Below are 23,702 nucleotides of genomic sequence, written 5' to 3'. Positions count from 1 at the left end.
GGGGAGGGAGGACGGGACGCCCCGCCCCCTGAGCGCCTCAGTAATGGCAGGTGCTGTGAGGGCTGGATGTGGGCAGTGTGGCGTTGCGCCAAGCTTCTGTTCCGGGGCAGGCGTGATGAGCTGAGGTCTCAAATTCACGTTGAGGTTCAAAGGCCGCTCTCAGCCCCCAGCATCACCTCACACAGTGGTGCCCCCCTCCCCCCCACCAGGGAGCTGCTGTACCCCGGCAGACGTTGCAGCAAAGCATTTTGGCGCCTGGTGGTTCCCACCGTTACAGCTGGCTGCGCGCTGGCACTTAGGGTTTAAAGCAGCTCGAGAGTAGGGCCCATAAGAGCCTTGCCTGAGTGCAGGTCGTGCGGTGATCAAACTTTCTGCCCAAGTCAGCAGGCTGCAGTCTCCCCTCGGTGGTGTGGAATTGATCTGACCCCACAACACGGGTGTTCCTGAGAGGAACCACGAGGACATTCCCAGCCAAGAGAAGCAGGAATGGTGGAGCTGGGGCCGGGCTGCTGTGCTGTTGCCATGAGGTGCCCACAGAACGCTGCACTCAGGAATTGTGCTTCCAGCACAGACAGAGGCTCCAAGGAGAGCAAACCCTGAATTAATGCCTTATACAGCGGACAAATGTGAGTGCAAACTCCTCTAGCACAAACAGATTTGTATCACACAAAGAACGAATGTACAAACGTGGGGAAGCTGCATCTGATAGGCAACCTTCCAGTTCATTAGCTCGGTGTTAAAACCCTGAGCATTACGGATCTCTGCCTGTTAGGGGGTGCACTGAAACATCCCGAACTCAGGACCTCTTTCCCAGAACGGTTTTAACACATTTTCCCTCTGACACACAGAACTTTTGTAACTGGAACATTGAGCGCAATGCCTAACGTGAGCGCTCCTTTAGTTGAACAAGTGGTGGGGTCTTTTTAACATTAGTTCCCAAACTATCAGCAAACAGTACTAAAATGGAAGACATTTAAATCTGGTTTTCACTAGATTGAAAGGCCTGTTTCTCTTCATTTATTTATTTTTTAAGAATAGAAACTGAGTTATGGAGCTTTGTTTTCTGCCATTTATCTTTAGAAAAGCCGTGTTACCTTGTAGTCCTTGTCATATACCTAATCTCTCAATGCCAAGGATAGCTTTGGCGGTTTGTTATTTTAGCACATAACTGGTTTATTATTTACAAAGATAGCAGGAAGGTCTGCAGTGTTTTGTTTTCCCAACAGCCAATTTCCCTCAGCTCCAGGCTGAGGAATAGGCAGGCTGCAAGCAACAGAAAGAAAAGATAAAGAGAATATCAGAAACAACTGTACCTTGAAGCAGGAGAAATTTCCTTCTAAGATATCTTGGGTCTCATCTGTTAGCAGGCAGGATTTTCAGACTGAAAAAGGGACAGAAATAACTGTTATTCAGTATGAAATTGTGACACATGAGAGCTAGTAAAATTTACTGTTTTCATAAGAGGTTTTTGGCTGACAACTGAAGGAGGAATAAATCTGTCAGAAGTTAAGAATAATTAGCTTTTCATTTTGAATAGCTTTGGAGAAGTGGTATGTATAAATGTCATACGTTCTTCATATCAGACACACATAATGTAAATTAAGGAAATTTCGCCCTGAAGTAAAAGCTTTACAATAGGCTTTACAGAGAGCAGCCTGTATGCTGTATGCTACAGAGCAGACTTCCAAATATTGCTGTCTTTGTGCTGAACAGAGGACAGTGTGTTGAGAGATACCTCTGTAGACATTCCAAAGAAAAGCCGTATTGAGAGCAGTTCTTTTTCCTTCCTGTTCAGGAGGTGGCAGTGGAGACCCAGCAGAAGAGAGACATCAGGCTGCTGGAATTCAGGTGGTATTCCTGAGAAGGATAAAATCAGAAGTTCACTGGCCAGGACCAAGTGGTGTAGTGCATAGAGAGTGAGAGCCCCTCTAGAAATGGCCATTTTTAAAATGGCAATAATCTTAACAATGAAAAGTCAAATTAGAGGAACTAAATCACAATGAAGATGGGAGGGAAACTCTTTTGAGTGCATTTAAAGCTCCTTCTGTTCCCAATTCGTGTGGCATTTCCTTTTGTTTATATGAGATACATCCTTGTTTAATTAGCTCATACAACACCAAATGTGTGCACAACTTGAGAGAATAACTCGCAATGGAACCACGCTTTACTTTGTTCTGTACAACAGAAGACATTACCCTGCAGTGTTATTACCCCAGTGAGACCCATCTGTGCATACATGAAAAGCTACGTTCAGAACATTGCCCTCAAAATGCAATCTTGTATTGGTTCCTTTTTCAAGAACTTTACAGGAATAGATGATCCATCCTCACAGATGCCATTCAGGAGATGTAAATCTCATTTACTTTTCTCATTGTTTGGTTGCAGAATTTAAAGCAGAGATTGATTGCTTTGCCCAGAGCCTCAGAAGGAGGAATGCCATTCAGAGGGACCTCGAGAGGTTAGAAAGGTGGGCCCGGGTGAACCTGATGAGGTTCAACACGGCAAAGTGCAGTTTTGCACTTGGGCCGGAGGAATCCCAGGCATCCCTACAGACTGGAAGGAGAGGTCCTTGAGAGCAGCCCTGTGAGAAGGACCTGGGGGTCTTGATAGATGAAAAACTTAACATGAGCCAGCAGTGTGCCCTTGCGGCTCGGAAGGCAAATGGGATCCTGGGCTCCATCAAAAGAGGGGTGGCCAGCAGGGACAGAGAGGTGATTGTTCCCCTCTACTCTGCTCTTGTGAGGCCCCATCTGGAATACTGCGTCCAGGTCTGGAGCCCCCAGTACAAGAAAGACAGGGAGCTGTTGGAGAGGGTCCAGAGGAGGGCCACGAAGATGATCAGGGGACTGGAGCACCTCCCCTATGAGGACAGGCTGAAAGAGCTGGGCTTGTTCAGCCTGGAGAAAAGAAGGCTGCGGGGTGACCTCATTGCAGCCTTTCAGTACCTAAAGGGAGCCTACAAACAGGAGGGGAATCAACTCTTTGAAAGGGTGAGTGACAGCAGGACAAGGGGAAATGGTTTTAAGCTGAGGGAAGGGAGATTTAGGTTTTAAGTCAGGGGGAAATACTTTACAGAGAGAGTGGTGAGGTGCTGGAACAGCTGCCCAGGGAGGTTGTGGATGCCCCGTCCTTGGAGGTGTTCAAGGCCAGATTGGATGGGGCCCTGGGCAGTCTGGTCTAGCATTAGGTGGGATGGTTGGTGGCCCTGCGTGTGGCACGGGGGTTGGAGATTCATGATCCTTGAGGTCCCTTCCAACCCTGGCAATTCTGTGATTCTGTGATTCTGTGAGGCTCGGTGACAGAGCCAAAATCTCCTGGCTTTCAGTACTTTCAGAATTGTGCTTGCTTCTTTTAATTAAAATGTACTGGTTTTGTTCTTCTTCTCTCTGGTCAGTGCCTGAGTATGGTTAATTATTGGTTCTGTCTATAGTTTGTGGATTTCTGCACTTCCAGGGTTTGAGTTTTACAGTGCTGGAGAGACTGTCATAGCTGTACCTTGCTTGGGAGCTCAAGGACAGAGTAATGACAGCATGGCCTATTTAGAAGAGGCTGAACGATGGGGATGGAAAAAGAACACCAGGAACCTTTCTAAGACGTATCAGGGAAAAGCATTACTCATTTCACTAATCACTGTAACTAATGGGCAGGTGAGGAGCTGTCTCAGATTGTTGTGGCATGCGTAAATTCAAGAGATAAGGGGAGCCGTAGTGTGAATAAGCAGTGAGAACCCAGTGACAGTGGTACTTCCATCCCTTGACACTTTATTTTTTAAAGGGGTACTTTTAGAAGGTTTGCAGTTTATGCAGTAGAACGCAAAAATGCAAATAGCAACAGCAAAAAAGCAAGTTCAAATCTGGGCTTGGAGACACAGTTCCCTCATTAATAAGTTACTGGACTTTTCCTTAGGAAAGCAGGGGCCCAGAACTTAGTGTGTGTGCACTTGTGTTTATTTGCATTGGTGAAGTTGTGGCCCAGCGATGAGATCGCTTCCTTCGAGCTGTGACAGCTGGCCAACAGGAACTGCCTCTGCAGCCTATGGCACATCCATACACCGTGTGAATCTGCTAAGGACAATCAGAACGCTGTGCCCTCAGTGATTGGCAGACTGCTGCTAGGGCAAGATGTTTGCTTGCCAGTGTGTACACTGGTTTTTAATTTCTATAACAAACGGTGCTGGGGTCACCCTGGGCTGAGCTGACCTGTTCCCATTTATTTCAAGGCTCACAGACTCTGCTGAAACTTCAGCTTCTCTCACTCTGCTTGTGGCATAATTGAGTCCTCTGAGGACTGAAAGGCTTTAACCTGATAAAGGTTCAGGGGTTGACACTGGGAAGCCTGAATAAGCTCCAGTACAGAGGAAATTCAGCCATAGTTAGTTCCTCTTGGCAAGAACTGTGCTACTGTGAGAGCACTGGGCTGAGCAAGGGGCTGCACCATTCACGTCTGCAGGCTTTGCAGTCAGTGGTGCTGCTTCCACAGCCAGGCAGAAAGCAACCCACAGAAGCAATGCAGTGCTTTATCGAGGAAACTCCACTGCTAAGCCTCTTCCTTTAAAACAATTTTAAACTACTTGAAGCATGGATGTGTCTTACTGTATATACTTACTGAAATGGGTCCCCAAATAGAAGCTCTCCAACTACTGCAATACCAATAATAAAAAGAACATATTTAAACATCAGCTGTATCACAGTTTTATAGGAACAGACTGAAAACATTCAGGCCAAGCTGCAGCTCTCATTGTGGTATTTTGAGCCTATGACTCCTTTTTGGGAAAACACATTATAGTGAGAAACAATAGAATTTGTCTCTTTTCCTTGCAGTATAAAGTACAGTACAGTCTTCCAAATGTCTGAAGAGATGAAGCAGTGCAGTGGAAGCAAGGAAAAGCAGACACCACAGGTAATTTCATATCTGTATGCGTATTCATGAACTGCAGCGTTGAGTCAGAAGTATCTCTGTTTTTTTTTGTGGTGTTTCAGAGCAATCATTTTCTTTTCAGCTCATTCTGTAATTCAGAGGTGTTGAAATCTCTACTTGAAATAAAATTGGGAAACAAAATGCATACAGCTGGGCCAATTTTTTTTTATTCTTCTTATTTGACACTCACATTACAAAATTTAGAAACCATAGACAGTTCAGGCAAACTGTTAAAACACAGTATAAATTAGGGGTTTTTAATATATAAATTCTATACACAGGTAAGTTAGCTTGAACATGAACTGACAAAAGGATTTCATAACAATCTTACCACAACTGTATAAAAAGGCATGGGAATAGGACTGGCACTATAATCATGAATGCGGGTTAAGACATTTTCCACAACAGCTATAAAGCATAACAATGACCATGCTATTCTTGCAGTGTTTATGGGGGTACAGTATGCATTTTACCATTAACATTTTGCAATATCTATGTACAGTCACAAAATCATAACAGCCACTTTCAAGTAACCTTACTGTTTTCTGCCTGCGCAGTTGATAAAGCGTTGGTAATTGCTTTGAGGACTTCCAACAAATCTTTGTGGTTTGAGTATTGTGGAGGGGAAAGGGATTTCAGTTCAGCCTGAAAATGAAATAGTTTCATTTAAAGAAAAAGCTGTGGAAAAAACACAGCCCCTCATTACTATTGTTCACACAATCAGTACATACCAGTCTTCTAATCCATATTTCCTTTTATCCTAGCTTACTCTTCCTTAAAAACTAATTTATTTCCATTTTTTTTTTTCCAAGCACAGTTGCAAAAAAGAATAATAATAATAGATGAAACACAGAAGTTGCAGACAATTTGGGGTAATTTTTTGAAAGCACATGTTTTCCAGGTAACCACCTGGACATTTTTTTAATTTCTCAGTCTGAATGTAAGGACAGTTCTGTTTACCCATTTTTAAGACTGCGAATAAATGTTTAGGAGTAATATGCTCTTAGGGTGTAGGTTTAAGATAGCTGGTATCGTCACATTTCACAGAGCTTGCTAAAAGTGAAAAAAAAACAAAACTAAAATCTGATTCGTGATTCTGTGATTCTGATTTCTCACTTTTATATACTGATGAATACTTGCTAAAAGTGTAGAGTTCTGAAATTCAGAAGCCAATTTATTTTCCATCTGTGTTGCGTGCTGGCAGTTTTATTTCATTTTACAGGCTGACTCCTAAGGGAAGTACTTGCCTGTTTGTAAGAATCGTATCTTGAAACACATCTAATAGCTGTGTGCTCGTATCTTTCACAAAGCTTTAAGAGTTCGGAGGATTTTACTGGAACAATTCCTTCTTCTTCAAGGTGAGGATATACTATAAGCAGTAACCCAGCTTGGGCTGTTATGAAAATACATCTCGTGTCAGCTGTCTATTCTATAGCCCCCATTTTCTCGACTCTGTGTACTCATATGCCAAACATCAGGAAACAATCACACGCTTAGCTGTCCCCCAGAGATGGGGATTGTAGAAGCTGAATTAAATAATGAAAGCAACGATGCAATACTGACCAGTCACAGCTCACTGAGGAAGTTGCATTTCTCTAGAAGGTAGCTATGTTCTGGGATTTTCTGGTCACAGGTCCATTAAATAGGCTGTGCACATTTCAGAATGAAGTTTACTGTACAGGTATTTAACTTACAGAACATGTGAGTCCTGAACTTGAAGTCTTCTGCATTCAGGAAGGCCTGGGAGCAATGCTGCACTGCAGTTTTAGTCTGGGCTGGTAGTTCTGGTGCCAGGAAGGAAGGGAGAAGGGACTCCTAAAGTGACAGCTGTGATATACGAGTGCAGAGCCCATGTATGGCAGAGAACCAGAAAAATATTCCCATGGCATTTTGCAAGAGCTGTTTATAGAGCAAAATGCCAATTCTGTGGAGGGAAAGGCAACAAGGGGAGAGATGGCAGTCCAAGCCACTCCGAATGTACAGCATTACAGTCTGAGTTTGGCCACAGTGCAAGGCAAGGGATCTAGACAAGTTATCCATAGTTAGCTTTGTTCTGTAACCGAGGTTATAGCCTGAGTTTCAGTGTCTTGCACCTCTGCAGAGGGTATGAAATGCCACCCGTACAAGCTATTAGCTTCTAATATACATCTTGCATAGTATAAAAATGCAGAATGTGATGCCTTCTGTGCGCACTGACAATGTAGCTGATATTTTTTGCATATCTGAAAATATGCAAAAAGAGCTGTAAAAGAAATAAATACAAAACAGGTCTGCCTCCAGATCTGTTCCACTGAAAAAAAAAAAGTAACTTGTTTGTTGCCACCCCTGCTCAGCTCAGGGACTACAGAGCAGCTAATGTTGATTATAAAGAAAGGGATACTCCAAGGCAGCGTGCTTCCTTTCCAACATACCCAATGTTAAAGTACTGGTACAGCTTGCTGCATGCATCACTATATGCCACTGTATTCTCTCCTGCCTTGGCCTGCCCAGCTGCCATTGATATTAATAGGAATAGCACATGCACAGTTATCTTTTCCCACTCTGCTGCCGTGCTGTGAAATACAAAAGTTAACAACCGTCAAGGTGTTACTCATAATTTTTTAGTACTTATTTTATCATGCTGTTAGGATCTTAAAATCTCTGTCAATGAAGTAACAAATTCTCCACCGTTTCCAGCCCTCTAGAGGAACTTTTAGTTCCAAGAATTTTCTTGTAATTATTCTGTTGGATGGAGGATGAAATACATTTTGCCTCGGGTGAATTTCCAGTAACGCCCCACCTTTCCAAAGCATTGTATCCCAGCTTCACAAACCTCAGGGCATGGACAGGAATTCACATGACAGTTTGTACTGGACCATCTATCACTGCTGCACCCCATCAGTGTATGCACTGCTGTATGGATACCAGATATGTCGATGCTGTTCCCCAGACACAATTCAGTAATTCCCTGCACCAAATACTGAGGTAATCTCATTTAACAGATAACATTAACAAAAAAGAAAAGAATGTTTTTGGCCCACAGTTGAGCCTTTGAGAAGGGAGCAGGGAGCCTTGCCATGCTTCCTCACCTCTTCCTAATGCTATTCTGCAGGTGCAACAATGGAAATACTCAGTTTACAATCAAAGGGGTTTTAATTTCTGATAAAAGACACTCCTGAGACAGTAAGGCTGATTTCTACTGCTTTCAAAAGAAAAAAGGTTTCAAAGCCAGAAGGCCAAATTCTGCTCTCAGATGTGAATTAATTCTCTGGATCAAATTCAGTCCTTGAATTTGCTTCTGAAACTTCAGCAACATCAGAGAAGACTTTTGCCAAGGCTGGATTTTCACCCTATTAAGTGCACCTGCCCATCTGAGAGTTGCAACCAGCCCTAACAAAAGGCCAAGGACTATTCAAATTGCCAATGTAATTTAATCCCTATGAATAACCTGGAGCAGTGCTACAGTTACAATTGCAGGACTGCTCCAAAACCCATCAAAATCAATTGGAGTTTTTCCCCTGGCACATCACTGAACTTGAGTTTGGTCTCTCCTATCAAACACAGTCATTATTAGGCCAGATATTGTAAGCAAAACAGTGTCTTTTCTACTGAAAACTCCAGTATCTTTTCTTTTTGATAACTCCAACTATACATTCAGTAACCTGAATGCTGTTCTAAACTGGATTTACCATCGTGCAAACCAGTGCGTGTGTGCTTTAAGAAAAGGTGCATAAACTATTGCAATAAAACATGATAGACTGACCAAGGGATCAGTAATGGGCAGGCGTGATTGTAAGCAGGTGATTATGTTATCAATACTCACCACATCATAACATACTTCCAAGCTAAAGAAAACATCCCTATGCTTGAACTGATTCTAATTCGAAGTGCCTTAGCAGCCGTGTCTGCACTGTGTTGATCCCAGCACTGCTGAGATCATGGTTTGATTCCAGACCTGCACGTCCTCTGTCTGCGTGGGGAGCTCCCACCAGCTTACAGCAGGACTGCCAGAGGGATAATGATGTGCTGAGCAAGCGTGCCCTGGTGCGTGGGGTTCTTCTGGGTGAGACTCCATGAGTTTTCTACCTTCCAAATTCAGTCATGGCCAGGAGATCTATGTTTAATTATCTATCCACCTTTAATGAGGTGATGTGATTCGTGTTGATGTGAAATTGAGGGCGAGACTGTATGATTAACTGTCTTTTGGAAGGCACTGAGCAAGTTCCTCTGCTGACTTCAACACAAGCTGAAGGCACACAACTCGTATTTTGATGAGCTTTGGATCTAGCCCTATGTTGCAGAATGGCACTCTCAAAAAATGAAATATAGGACTTGTGCTACCACTCTGATTACACAAGAGGAGGTGCAGAAATGATTTAATATATTTAGGTCTTTTCAAATATTGCTGTATAGGCAGAAGCTAAGTTAATGCTTCTGAAAGACTGTGTCATCTCACTGGCTTAAGGTGTTAACACCCTAGGATGATCTGGGGCTTCTGAAAGTCCCACTAAAACTCCCAGCTCTAGTTTTGCTGTGTTCTCTGTGCTGCATTAGCTCATGCAGTGATCCGGGAGGCAAATTCACCAAAAAATAGTGGTGGAAAGCCATGGCATAACTAACTGTAACTTGTCTTCGTGTTAGTCTAATGATTACATGCCTTACAGTTACTTTGCAAGGTGCATGCAGCATTTCTGGAGATCATACACTGTTCTGTGCACTGGCATCAATATGCCATGCACCTCTGTGAAGCATTAATTACTTTAGTATCCACCGAGAGATGAGGATGTTTAGCACCTTTGAAAAAAAATCTTTTTAAATGTGGGATTATATAAAGGCTTAAAGATGATCTGGTGCTTCTGAAAGTCCCACTAAGCCCTTAATACCTCCCTAAATCTAACTTCAATGCTTTCATTTTAAGTATTGGGGATTGAAAATTTTGGACTGTGAATGTAATTTAGTTTGCAGCAGTGATAAATGCTATGAGACCAAATTTTAACTCATACTTACAAAATTGCCTGAATTCATGGAAGGTACCAAGGATGTAAAATATCATGAGAAATGAAAATTCGATTCATCTTTGGGAGTTATCACCTCAGCTGTACCGGCCTCTATTGATCACTGGAAAATGATCATTTGCACTTAAAAAAGCAGTTTTAGGGAAGGGCCCATCCACCCACAGTGGGTTTCAGATAACTAAAAAACCTGTTCTGCCATGAAGCCTGTTAAAAAGATGCAGACGTTACAAAAAAAAAAAAAACAAACCAACAAAAAACCATTTAGCAAATGCTTACATGAAACACATGTAAGCATTGCCATTGTTTATGGATATGTTTATGGTTATTGCTCTGGATTTGGTTGGAATTAAACAATTTTTTAATGGCATCATTTTGGAAATGGTTCTGCTGGAAGCAGTGGCTATGTGTGTATGTTTCCCTGTATAGCTCTCAGCTCATGGACAAAAATTAACAAACAGTATATCAACAGTATCACCGGAATAATTGCTCCCTGGCTGGAAGGATGCCATCCCATCCTCACACTTAGTTCTTCCATACAGAGCCCAAGTACAGACATGACATTTTTATGTTCCCCCTGGTTGAACTTGTGTGCTCGTAGATAAATGAAGAGGAGAATCAGCGCTCTCCATCACATCCCTGTGTACATACATCTAGAAGAAGCTGTCCTGAACAGCTCAGCCAGCTGCAGGAGTGGATGCCATGTGGCCACGATCCAGATTGCACAGGTTTCCACAGATCAAAACCCAACCTAAGAACTGCGCTGGAGAAATCAAGCGTTAGTATACGACACACAGCATGTCTCAGGCCATTGTTCTCAAGATCAGCTCAGCTGCCTGGGCTGCCATCAAATACTGCCTCACCAATGCCTCATATTTCAACACCTCACTCAGGCATGCACAACCTTTGTGAGGTCTGGCAGTGGGCAGGAGCAGTTTCAGCTTTCTGTCTAAACGTGCAGGCCAGTACAGCCAGCTTTCATGATTAGCTTCAGTTTTCCAAATCCTATGGCCATTTGGAATCACTCTAAATTGAAATATAGCAGTTAATGATTTCAAAGAAAGTTTTATGTCCTGCTATTAGACAGAGTGGAACATCTGAAAGGTCAGCATCAGGTCAGTAATAAAGCAAAGTATCATATGGCATTTAGGTCTCAGCTAAGCTTTTTGAGGTTTTTTGGGGGGCAAGTAGGAACAGCCCTTCCACATACATACAGTCCTTCCACACACAAACTCTTCTGGCTTTTGACTCTAACATCCACATAGTTCATTATCACTTATTATATATGTTAAAATAGCACCATGTTCACTGTACAAGTTTAAAAAGACGTAGTCCCTGCTTGCTATTACCTGTAAGGAAGTGGTAGATACTGTTTAGAACCTAAAAACTAAAGAGGAAGAAAATGGTTATCTGCTAATGAATGACAGATTTTATACTTGAGTGCATTCATTCTAGCCTGAAAACCTTTGTCTTTTTAAATAAATTACCCTTTGTCTTATAGAGCAATTACTTCATCCTTCCTATCCTCTTAGTATCAAATTGCAAAATAAACAGTACTGTATAATACTGTATAATAATGCAGTACCCTTTTTCTATAAGTGTGATAAAGCCCTCTAAAGGATGCACCTCAGCAGGAACGAAATTAGGGAATAGGCTATGCACATTAAATAGAGGTAAACTGAGTCCATCTTCTTCAGTTCAGCTTTAAATGTTGGGTGTGTGGGGTCTTTAAAGACTACCATATACAACCTCCTCAGATCTGCCAACATTCACAGTAAGAAAAACAACAGCAGAGGCAGGAATAGTAACTAAGCAATAGTCATACTTCAGATTGTTCTCTGTAAAAATTCATGGGATTTGCACAGCTCTCCCATGCTGATGTGATCTGTATGTGACATACATGGATATCTATGAGCGAGTGATGTCATTTTCATCCACTGGAAGCTTATACCTGTTGCAGTCAGTGCTTTGTTCAACAAGGCTGGGAGACTGCTAATGTTAGATTAAGTTCTTCTTTCTTCATTCAGCAATTAACCAGATTGCTGCTGTGTCTGATTTAATTTTATAATCCTCAGAGAGTTTAAAGAGCTGCTGTCTGAAGCACCTGCTTCTGAAATATTTGTCTATTTTTTGTCTTTTTTTTTTTTTTCCTTTTGCAGTACCATGGTTCTCCATGCTCCTGATATTCTTCTATTTTCCTTCAGAGGCAAAAGTTACAGTGATCCTGACGCAGTTTGGGCACAGCCACAAATAATCTGTTTGTCCTTCCTCTCTTGTCTCAGAGTTAGAAAAACGTCCTTGTGCACAGTTCTGTTATTTCAGTGGATGAATCCAGTTCACCCATCACGTTAGGCAGTCAGAAAAAAGAAAAAAAAAGAAAAAAAAACCTAACAACTCAAACAAAAGAATTTGTCTAAATCCCAAACAGGCATCTTTGGAATCAGTAGTGCAAAATGTTTGCGGATTTCTTTTCTTTGACCTACTGCAGTAATCTCTTAATCTTCAAGTCTTTCCTAAAATAGTGGATCTGTAAATTTAAAACATAAGAACAATGAATAAATAGAAATTATAAAGTGTGTTGGTTTTTTGTTTCCTTTTGTTTTTACATCACTGTCTTCAGATTCTCATTTATACCAAACCATGATACGTCTCTTAGAAGAGACACAGACTGTAGGAGGATTCCATTAAACTTGGAGACCTCTACTGCATGGCTACAGCACTGCAGAAATGCACAAGTGGAGAACAACATCCTTTAAGTGGTGGATAATTTGAGATTAAGATTAGGTTTTATCAGGGCAGCTCCAGCTCTGTAAATTAATGGAAAAGACCTCCATCAGAGGTCACATTTGCAATGCCAGCACTTTACAGGCTCTGCCTATCCATGCAGCATTTTGAAAGTACTTTAGAATTGAGCCGATAAAATGAGAGGTTACCTCAAGGATTTCCATCTGTCTTTTTCTGTCTGGTTTTCCGGACTTTCACTTTCATAAGAAGCCAGATATAAACCTGGAAAAGGTAAAGATATGTTGTTTAACAGGAACAGTAAATCCCTATGTCTCTGCATTCATGTATGTCCTATCTTGTAACACAAAGTGAGGACAGCTTGTTATACGTTCGTGGCTCACCACACTGCTGGCAATCAGCAGGACGCTGCTGCTTAGTTCACTTTTCTATCTTTGGAAATCTGTTAGGTTAGTTTTGATGGAAGAGGAGCCCAGAGTTAAAATATGCTAGCATGACCTGCTTACAATAATATCAAACAGTTAAATGATCTCCATTAAAAAATGAGGGAGTTGATATTGTGGCAAATAAACTTTTTACATTTAAGTCTATTCCCATCGCTTAACACAACTTAATCTTTCTCAAGCTCTTTAAGGCCTAAGGGGACATGGTATCTTAAATGAATACAAAACAGCCTCAAGATAAGAATGAGTTACAGAAACCAGAGACGGAACACAGTAGAAGAAAATAAACGGTCTTCTTTTCTGCAAAACTTTGCCATGAGGGTGAATTCTATGGTGCTAACATGCACCTAGGCTGTACAGCTTCCTTTACTCAGGCTGGTGGTGCATTGATATCTCACTGTTTAAAAAATAAAAATAAAAAAATTAAGTGGGCTATAACTTGCATGCATATGTATTTCCTCATTTGACTGCTCAGTGATGCTTAATTCTTTAATACTGGAACCATCTCAGTATTGAAGTCTGTGCTATAATTCAAGCCCATTTTAATATTAAATTGTTGAGCCGCTGCTCCTACATGCTGTGATGGACCTACAGATGTACAGCAGTATGTCACATATGTCACATACCAGTGCAGCATCTGTCTAATACATTCTCCTGTCTTTTACTCAGGGTGATTCTGCTCACCACAATCCCCATGGCTAGCAGGGGAGGTCTGCTCTGGCTTCTACAAAGGGCATCTACCAAAACCAGCATGAATATGGCAGAGAATATGAGAAAGAAAATATGAAAACAATTAGTGGGTTGAGGTCACCCTTTCTTGGTTCACCAGCCTGAAATCTGCACTTTTAAACACCACTTGTGACTTGACTTTCACTTCATGTCTCTTCAGAGCCTAAATACGGAACAAATGCCTCCTTCCAATACATATTACTTTAATCACATTCATTATCCCATTTTGGCAGCTGTTTCTCTTAGTCTTTAGGTAGGATTTTTGAGGCAGCATTTAGTGTTCTGTAGTAGTCTCTGAAAAGCTGTCTGGTGTGATTAACTTGGATCAGTATAGAAAACTGTCTAAAGAATCAAGGAAAAATAAACCCAACACCAGTACGGCCTATGGGAACATAGCTGTAGACAGTTTCTGTGCACATCAACATACCAAGAAGTAACCAACATGAAACAGTATGAAATGGCACAGCCCGTTGTGCTGGGCAGCAGATTGAAAGAAGAAAAGAGAAGACACACAGAACTAAAAGTTAAATCAGAAAAACGATTTCAAAACAGCTTTTTCATAGCTGCAGCTTAAGTTAATTACTAGAAAATATTTTTCTTAAATTTTTTTTTCTGTAAATATTTTTCTGCTGCAGTGAAGGTCAGCTGAATGACCACAGCCTGCAGCTGTGTTCACTGAATAATGACAGTGTTGGTTTGCAGAAGAGATGAGTCCTGGCTCCATCAATCACTGCATGAATTTGGCTGAGGGACAGCTGACATTCAGAGCAACCACAACATGGTTCTGTGGCCTCTTCTCTTCATTTCAAAAACAGGGCTTCCACGACAACTTCCTAGATAGCAGTGCCTTCTGGACAAGCTATGGAGTAGAGTAAAGTAATCAGACTTAAGGCAGCTTCATGAGGTAGAAGGCTTTATCTGCAAAAGCATGTTGATAGTCTGGGGATAATAAGCAAGCTGCATGACAGGAAAGCTAGGAAGGAAATGGGACTGGTCACTGAGAGAGATCACCCGAGATGGGTCAAGATGTTAATTGGTAGTGATAAGGAGACATTTTTTCAGTGATTAGAGATTGTACAGTCTTACCATCTTCAGTAAAAATGGGAGCAGTGTGCAGGTAGTGGATTATGTTAGCATCTTGTTCAAAGGGACATTCCACTTGCTTCCATGTTATAAATTCTCCTACTTGCTTAGCCAGTTCCAGAAATTTCTGTAAACATAAACCCATTCCATTCAGATACAGTTCCAATATCTCACTTAAACAACATCATCCAAGCAGCAAATCAGGACGTAGGGTCCCTGACCACAAGGACATTAGAGAGAAAGGAGTCTCGGATCTTTTAGATGGGTGGATTTTCACTGCTCATTTGCTGGGGAAAGAGGGAGGAAAGGGTGTGCTCCACTCCTTCTTGCAAGCAGTCTCAGTTTGTCTTTAAGTGAAAATGTATCCATGAACAAAGCTATGGGCATAAACTTTGAGGGACCAGAATTAGATACGTTACCTAAGGTGGAGTGACTCCAATTCCTCACAAATCTTTAGGCCTTCTAACAGTAAATAGACATGGAAAAAAGTTCTGATATAACTTGAGGGGATGCCAGGCTCTATCTTATGCATTACTCACTATCTCACAGTGGCCCCAGCAGAAGGACAAATGTAATGCAACTGACCAAAGAGATGCTGAAGAGCTGATTTACAAAGAATCTGAGTGCCAAAGAACTGTTTTCTCATTGACATGGGGCAGCTCTTTCGAAAGCACTTCATCTCTATCCCCGTCAGAATGCAAGCACACAGAAGCTGCAGTGCACAGCACAACGTAAGAATGTGAGTGCCTACACACAGCCACGAGCAACAAATTGCACGACTGTAAAACCAGCCTCCCCAGCACAGAACTGCAACCACTCAGGATATGTAGCCACCCAGTGCCAGGGCTGTGGGAGAGTACTCTGCTTTAGTTGATAGACATTATTCTGTGTAAAACTTAGAGCAAGAGATAATTCCAGTCCTTACATCAACAGCATGACAGAATGCACTGTCTGTAATTCTGCTTCTGTATTCTAATTTTTATCTACTGACCACAATCAATTTATGTCTCACTTTGCCAAGTCTTTTTATTATAAAAGTAAAGTGAATTAGAAAACAAATAAAATGGATTATAAAACATTTTACACTGATTTGTTTACATGTGCACCTTTTTCCTTGTTTTCTGAAAATCATCCTCCCCTCCAAGCCATAAATACAATCATGCATATTACTGACATTGTATTTCCAGCAGCCAACCCACATGAAGCAAGTCAGAATGGTCTGTTTGCAATGTTTATATAAAACGTATACATTATTTCTTTCAGAAAACATTCTGAAATTGGTTTAACCTTCAAGCACTCACTTGAGATTGTCCCTTTTGGCATATTCAGCCTTTGTTGGGCTGCACTGAAATTGCAGGCAAACAATCTTAGATAGCGCTATCAGAATGAGATAAAAACATTTTCCAGATCTTACTTCAAAGTTGACATGTCCATTTGGAAGGCGATTAGCACATCCTTCATTCAAAAAATAAATGTCTTTGATCAATAGGCTGAAGAAGGGGATCACAATCTGTGAAGAGAAATAGCATGACTATTATCTTTCCAGTTCAGTATTTCCTCTGCATGAAAGAAGAAGTCAGGAGAGAAGAGCAAAAATAAGTATTTACTTTTCACTGTTTTGGGAACTTAAAAAGCAGTAGAGTGAGAGGCAAGCAAAAGGGCAGCAGGATAAAGGGACACCCTCAGCCATCAGGAGAACAAACACTGAAAGGAGCATGAACTGAAACCAAGGGTCACTGAGCAGACTGCCATGACTACGAGAATACTGATAATTCAGTTTATTAACTTTCTGTACATCCACAGCATCATTGTCTGATTACAAGATCAGACAGCAAACAACAACAACAAAAAAAGCTACGCAACCCTTCCTTTCTCTGCTGGGTCTTTACAAGCAAAGCTGTTGCATACACAAATCGAGCAACTTAAAGGCAGCTGAGAATCAAAGAACCACTGCTGTCTCCAAACAAGGAAAATGATCTCATAAAGTCAAAATATACTCATGGAAAGCTGGAGCCAGCCCTGATCCCCAGCTAGAAATTACTGCCAGGTTCTATGTATTTTTTTTTTGCAGGCAGATATAAGCTTGTTCTGCCCTGCTCTGCACCACCTGGGGGCTGGGTCACTGGAACATAAACTAAGAGCCTTGCTGGGAAGGAAGGTATATTAATGTGGGCTATGTGCCATGCTAATACAGCTACAAAGCCACCAGCCAGCTCAGAGCGTGGGCAGAGCTTGTTCTCATCTGCATCCAAAAGGAAGCAAAGACATTCCCTAGAATACCAATTCTCCACACATTTCCAGGGGATTTCTGTCTTTGGGTCAGTATTTATTGCCCTAATAAAAATACGTTGCCCTGCATGCTTTGTTTTCCAAGTTTCTGTAGTAAAAGCAACAAAAGTGGATATAGTTACAGTTCAGCGCTGGCTTCAATCCAGGCTCTTCACTGGCATAAAATCTGGGTTAGTGCCAGAAACTCAGATTTCACTCCCTTTTGATTCTCCCCAAACCATCCAACCCACCCACATGCTGAAGGACAATTGCCTCCTGCAGAAAGAAGAAAGCTAATGAGCTCAGCCATGTTCTTCCTCCAAAGTATCACATGGCAACGACACACAGCACTGCACTGTGCATCCTCCCAACGTTTCAAAGCCAATCAGAGCAATGCCATTAGCACTGTGCAGGGTGTCCCAGTGGAATGACTTAATTTTGGATTTGGCAGAGGTCAGCTGACTGCATAGATAAAACCAGACAGTTCCTAACAAGCATACCAAATTTTGCATGAAATGTCCTCCCTCCTTCATTGCCTGTTCTCTCACCCTAAACTTTGTTTGTTGGGAAGAGGGGCAGAGGGGACTGGGATCTCAAACTGTTATAAGGACAAGTCAATTTGAAGACAAATATTTTCTTCAATGAAGGAGCTTTGCTGCAAGTTTGCCACAAAACAAACATTTTCTATTAAAAAAAGGATCATGTTTCTTTAATTTTATTCAAAGTCAATAAAATAAATAATGAATAAGCTGGCTTATAATAGGCAACAAAATTCCTCAATTCCTACAGCATGAGTTACAAGATCTGCTGTCTCCATAAGATGCTCAGCATGACCAACTACCAAGTCAAATGCTTGAGCACTTTCTTGAACTAATTTTATGTTCATAAGGTAAACAGAATATGGTTTTTTTCCTATGTAAAATAGATTCCTTTCAATTTAATAATCTCTCCACTCTCCCTTAACCAGCTAGAGCTAGAGATATGTCAGAGATTGCAAACATCCACAGGAAATTAAACAACAGAGCTGCTGACTTCAATATATATGATGGCTGCAGAAGAATTAAACTGCAGAAAGATCTCAGACTGATAGGTCCTTGCTGCACTGTGTGTGAGTTAAAAGGGTTTCTCCACTGCTAAAGAACATCCAAAGCCATCGTCTCTTCTTGAGATGTGCTTTTCAGAACAACTCAGCACACTCCCTTTGCAGCTGAGTCAGCCTGCGACCAGCTGCTGATCTCATTTCACTGTAACTGCTGTGAGATTCCATTAGCTTCAGCAGATTTACATCAAATTTACAGGGATGTGAGATCAGCATTTGCTCTCGCTCCTCTAGTGGGAGAACATTTAATTCTGTCTTACGTTCGTTCATGCAGTATCTACCTTAGCCACCTTGTGTAGAGATCACCCAGTTATGACTGTGCAGTGTTAAAAACAAACTCTCTTTCACAAAACAAAATAAGGGAAAAGAATGGAGAAATAAGAAAATGAACAAGAAATATGCAGGCACAAAACAGTAGGATGCTGCACTAACATCTCATGAATCTGATCAGAACACTGTGTATCTGCCACAGACAGTGGTGATTTAATTCTTGCTCAGCAGGATGGCAACAAATGAAATGAAAACTCAACAGGACAGACTTTCACCCCAAATTTGCTGCAATGGGTTCAGACCACACTCTTTTGCATGACTTACAGTAAATCATTTTTCTCGAATGTAAGTGGAGAACCACCTCATCACCTCTGAGTGCTGTGCCCTTTGCTCTGTATCTCAAATCACAGACTGTACAATAAGGGCTTGTCTGCAGAGAGAAGCTGCCTGGCATGGCTGCAACAAAACAAAGCTCCTCCTGGGCCTGCCAGGCTGATGCTCCATGCCAAAAAAAAAGTCATTTTAGTCTGGAATACCTTTTCCTCTAGTTATCAATCTAAACAAGGTGAATTTTCAAGAGGCACAGAGATGCTTGCAACAAAGTCATCCATTCTACGTGCTCTGCCTGCCCTAGCATCCTGACGGCAACTTCACAAAAGCCCTGTGATCCATTTCAAACCCCTTTCAGCTGCAGATTTACATTTCCAGTTGCATTTAGCAGTGCACAAGCCTTGCACTGGCATCCCATGGAAAAGGGGACAGCAACGCATTGAGTGTTTCAGTCATGTTCTCGGTAGAGATGCACACCACTGATTTGGAGGTACACGACATGTGCTCACACCTACCTTCTCCCTGTTGCTGTGTGCAGTGAGGGACCTGTGAGCAGCCCCCCTCAATGCCGTTCTGTAGTTATAGAAGTTACCAGTGGGGTCCATCTGGTGCTAGATATACAAAAGACAACACATTGGTTAGAAAGCAGCCTGAGTCCTCTGAAGACAGCTTTGCCCTTAGTTGTACCAAAACTTGAACAGAGCCAAGCCTGCATCTTCACAAATACACACAGAAGCCCATGAACCATGAGCAAAAACAATAATGGCATCAGCTTGAGAACTGTTGCTTGTATAACAGCCCATCCTCCCCAAGCCACTCGTCACTTCCTTTTAGTTTTCAAATATCTTTTTGCATGTAACGTTCAAGTGCTCTGCTACCCCTCTAACACCAGCAGCTTCATACTTTCTTCACTGTCCTTCAGCAGCTTCAGCCAGAATCCAAACCTCTGCCTGTGAAATGTGTCTATAAACATCTCATACCTGGATAACAACGTGGAAATTCACAAAAATACACACATAAATAAATAAATAATTCACGCAGCATGTCTTTATTTATGTACTTACTTCAAGAATGAAAAATTTGGCTGTTTTTACTTTTGACCAAGTCTTCTTTAACCGGGAAACAGGACTCATGTTCATTCCAGCTATGAGGGAAAAAGAAGAAAAAAAAAAAAGCCACAGATGAGACTCAGACTTCCCCTTTTCCTTTTGCTACAGCCAGTGGAGACATCTGGTTAGGAGCTGTACTCACAAATGATTGCCATCAGTGAATTAAAATTCCCTATGTTAAAGCACTCTCGGGCGACATCAATGAAGAATTCAATGACTTGTGCTCGCTGTTTCTTTTTTGCAGGCTGGAAATTAAAACAAACATTTGTAATGAGCACAATACACAGAACTGGAGGGCAGAGCAGGCCGAGTGATACCTTGTGTTCTAAATCCACATCTTAACTGGACTGGAATCACCCCACCTTCCCAAAGAAGATCTTCAGATGGCAGTGCTTTCCAATCACAAGCTATGTAGGATATCCCATTACTATTCCTCCCTTCAAAGGAGAAAACATTCACTTCATTTTGATGGGGCCAACTGAACTAAACCCAAGTCTACCAAGTTTAAAAGCACAACAAACACAGCCCCAGTAATGGGCAGCAGGACAAAGAGCTATGCAATGGGAATTTACATGCACAGCAGAGCTTCAGGATGACAGATAACAAATACTGCTCCACCTGAATCTTTTCCAGCAGAAATCTCACAGGATAATTCAAGGCACTTTTTCCTCTTTTTCTCCCTGCAGGGTTCATTATTCCACACTGTGCTCCTACTACATCAATAGAGCAGTGTACCCCTGTGTGTTGCCAGCTCTGTTTTGTAATATGTTTGTCATTTATCAGCTTGCTCCCATGAATGCAGCATTACTAAAACTTACTGTCAGATGCTCAGCTAGGTCATAAGAAATAAATCCCCAGGTTTGCTTATTAGTGTACCACCTCAAACTGGTACTGCAAGTGTGTGTAAAACGAGCTGCATGCTTCCCACTTACCATGCAAATTTCTGTTGCTACGAGGTAGCAGAGCCTATTGAACCATTTCACATAGGCCTCAAGGTTACTGGTCTTCTGGTCACTGAAACAAGGCTGGGGAGAAAAAACACACAAAGACATGTAACTGCAGTTCAGTCAGCTGCCTGATGGCAAAATATCCATTACACGAAGGTAATCATTTGGCCACATCTCTCTCACATACAGAGAAAACCGTGCCTTAGCACAAGAAAAAAGCAAAAGAAAAAAATAGTTCTACTTGCTTCTCTATGGGAAAAAAATATTTCCCTTTACTCTCCTGAGTATTCAGGAGAATAGGTTGTTCAGTGCCCCAGCTCTGTCCTGCTGGCTGCACTGGAACAGGCTGCTTACACACAAGGGAGACTTCACCAGTAAGAGTCACTGCAAAGAAACACATTTCTTACTTCTTACACGAAACTTCACATAAATTCCCTCAGCTGACAGAGGTGGTGGGAGCAGATACTTGGCTGAACTCCTTCAGTTACTTTGATATCCACAGGCACTCTGACTTCAGCAGAGTGACAGGGTAGTTCACACAGCCTGAAGACACTGGTGGGCACTGTAAGAACTCAACTCCTTTCTCCAGCCCTAAACTCTGAGACCCTCCATCTAGGGACACCCTGCTCCCCCACGGTTCATTTTATTTATGTGAACATTCAGCAGCATCCACTAGAGGGTATCAGAGAATACCAAATTTTTGTACTGTTCTGATGATCATCTCCCAGAGCTGCCAGAAATACACTCTGCTAAGAAAAAAAACCACAATGCATAAACACAGACCCACAGATGTCAATGAAATTACGCATAATATGTCAGCTAGGTGCCTAAAACCTGGGTCTTAATGTTACAGTAAGTTACCTTACATTAAGATTCTTCGGATTAAGATCATTCAAAGGAAACACATCCCTGCAATTCTGTGTGCAGGCTCATTTAGAAAAAGAAATCATAGTATTATGGTATTAGGCCACCAATCTGAAGCCTAATGTTCCTAGCCATTTTATGGAAAGACTATCTATACAATAAACAAATAAATCAAGGCATCTCAAAAGTAAACATTGGCAAGCAACATGTGAATGTCAAACTAAAAGAAATTCCAACGCAGCCCCACTCTACCCATAGCAGTTACTTTTCTTACACTCTGTGGTATTTTCTGCCCCCTGCTACCGCAGAAAGAGTACAGAAAACCTTGGTTTTGTTGTGAACATGGTATTTCCATCACAGCACTGCTGTTCCATGCCACGGCATAAGAACCACAGCTAATGCCACCAAACTTGGTTAAAACGTGCACATTTAATGTTGAAACAGATTGCCTTTTAAAGGTTAAGCTTTATAAATGGCAACAGCATTTAGCACCTCCCTAGCATCTTCCATCAGCAGCTCTCAAAGTGCTCGATAAACATTCACAAACGAAACCTTTTGAAGCCTTCATGCAAGAATGATATTCAAAATGATCTCCACCTGGAGGTAATGTAGACCAGAGCCAAAGCCCAGTGATTAACGTGGTGTTTACCATGGGCCAGGCAGGTACCTGTCACTCCACGTGAGGTGTGTGCTGCTGTGCACAACGCTCTGCCAGGTCCCACACAATCTCTCAGCTGTAACACACCAAGGCACGGAGGATCTTCCAAGTCATCGCTGGAACCTCTTCTCAGCCCAGGAAGAGGGTGCTGACAAGTTGCAGACTACCCCTGCTTTCACCAGCTTGTTGACCTGAAGCCCACTAATTCTTTAGTGTCATATCTTGTGTGAAAACACTAAGGCATTTTTTTTTTGTACTCAGTAGAGCCTATTTGAAGGAAGACATGCTTTGAACTTAGAAGTCAACGCAGTGATGCATCCTTGCTTTGATATTTGCTCTCCACCTCCCACTCAAATCCTTCCTGTCCACCTTAGCAGATGTTTCTTCATGTTTCTCTTCATATCTTGGTATTATTCCGTTCTGCCAATACATTTGAAATTCCAAATTCTGCACAGAGCTACAGCCATTGTGCCTGCTTCAGCTTATTACTGAACATTTCCCTCTTAGCATCCGTTTCCCTGCGTGGCTTTACGTAGTTTGACTTCATTCACTGCTGCCTGCCTCCTATTCTTCCAAAATTTACTCAGATTCAGAGCCTCCATTTGATCCCTTTCATTTTACTTCATAACAGAGATGATGACTTCCTGTGACACTTCATTTTCAATCTCGTCCCTCACGCTCACAGCAGGTTACTGAAATCTCAGCTCTGGCTGCCCTGGTGTTTCATGTTTCTGACACATCTTTGTCACACAGGGGTTCTTTCCTAAAGGATGTGATCAATGTTCACAACACCTGAGACACCACCTCTGCCCATTCCTCTCTCCCTGAAACGAACTGCAGAATCTCTGTAACTCCAATACAAGAAGGAGAAAGCTTAAGACTGCACATTTTGTCTGCCCACACATCCCTCCCTTCACCATTACAAGTTACTTTGGTGCTCTTTGGAAAACGTTTTAGCAAGAAGTCTTCCTCTATCTAATGATGCAATTTTGCCATTGATATATGATCTCAGTGGGAGCCCTTTTGTGGTTCTGGGGAAGAATTTTCCATCCTCTTTCTTTTCTTGTCAGCATATGAAATACCAGACTCTTGCTCTCCAGCTGGAATTCTCTTTTCTCACTGAAGCACTCATTGAAATGCTGCTTCAAACCCCACTGGAACTCATGGAAAGACTCCAACTGGCTTCCAAGAACTCTGGAGGAAACCCTGATCAGGCACTTCGTTCCCTGCAGTGCTCCGGGTTAAAAGCTAT

The 23,702-nt window shown here is 41.9% G+C and overlaps 1 protein-coding gene and 1 long non-coding RNA gene across 3 annotated transcripts in view; one reads left to right on the top strand and one right to left on the bottom strand.

Annotated features, from left to right (window-relative positions):
• Window positions 1-66: 66 nt before the first annotated feature.
• On the top strand, window positions 67-6,222 carry LOC116232184 (uncharacterized). Of its 2 annotated transcripts, none has more exons than XR_016471481.1 (4): window positions 67-626; window positions 1,796-1,848; window positions 4,821-4,899; window positions 6,140-6,222. It is a non-coding gene; the product is annotated as an uncharacterized LOC116232184 (long non-coding RNA). The 2 variants fall into 2 exon arrangements; XR_016471480.1 differs by having other exon boundaries at window positions 1,796-1,900.
• Window positions 4,893-23,702, bottom strand: part of RASGEF1C (RasGEF domain family member 1C) — a 71,335-nt gene continuing 52,525 nt past the window's right edge. Inside the window, exons 7-14 of the mRNA XM_031598344.2 lie at window positions 20,914-21,006; window positions 20,124-20,226; window positions 19,937-20,016; window positions 19,388-19,483; window positions 16,320-16,415; window positions 14,909-15,032; window positions 12,842-12,914; window positions 4,893-12,435 (exon numbers count right to left, since the gene is read on the bottom strand). Coding sequence (XP_031454204.1) covers window positions 12,411-12,435; window positions 12,842-12,914; window positions 14,909-15,032; window positions 16,320-16,415; window positions 19,388-19,483; window positions 19,937-20,016; window positions 20,124-20,226; window positions 20,914-21,006 — 690 coding nt within the window. The 3' untranslated portion in view covers window positions 4,893-12,410. The remainder of the gene's footprint in view (window positions 12,436-12,841; window positions 12,915-14,908; window positions 15,033-16,319; window positions 16,416-19,387; window positions 19,484-19,936; window positions 20,017-20,123; window positions 20,227-20,913; window positions 21,007-23,702) is intronic.

This window comes from Phasianus colchicus, chromosome 15, assembly GCF_987193195.1.
Source record: "Phasianus colchicus chromosome 15, bPhaCol1.hap1.1, whole genome shotgun sequence".
Lineage (NCBI taxonomy): Eukaryota > Metazoa > Chordata > Aves > Galliformes > Phasianidae > Phasianus > Phasianus colchicus.
This window is presented reverse-complemented; position numbering and strand designations above follow the sequence as displayed.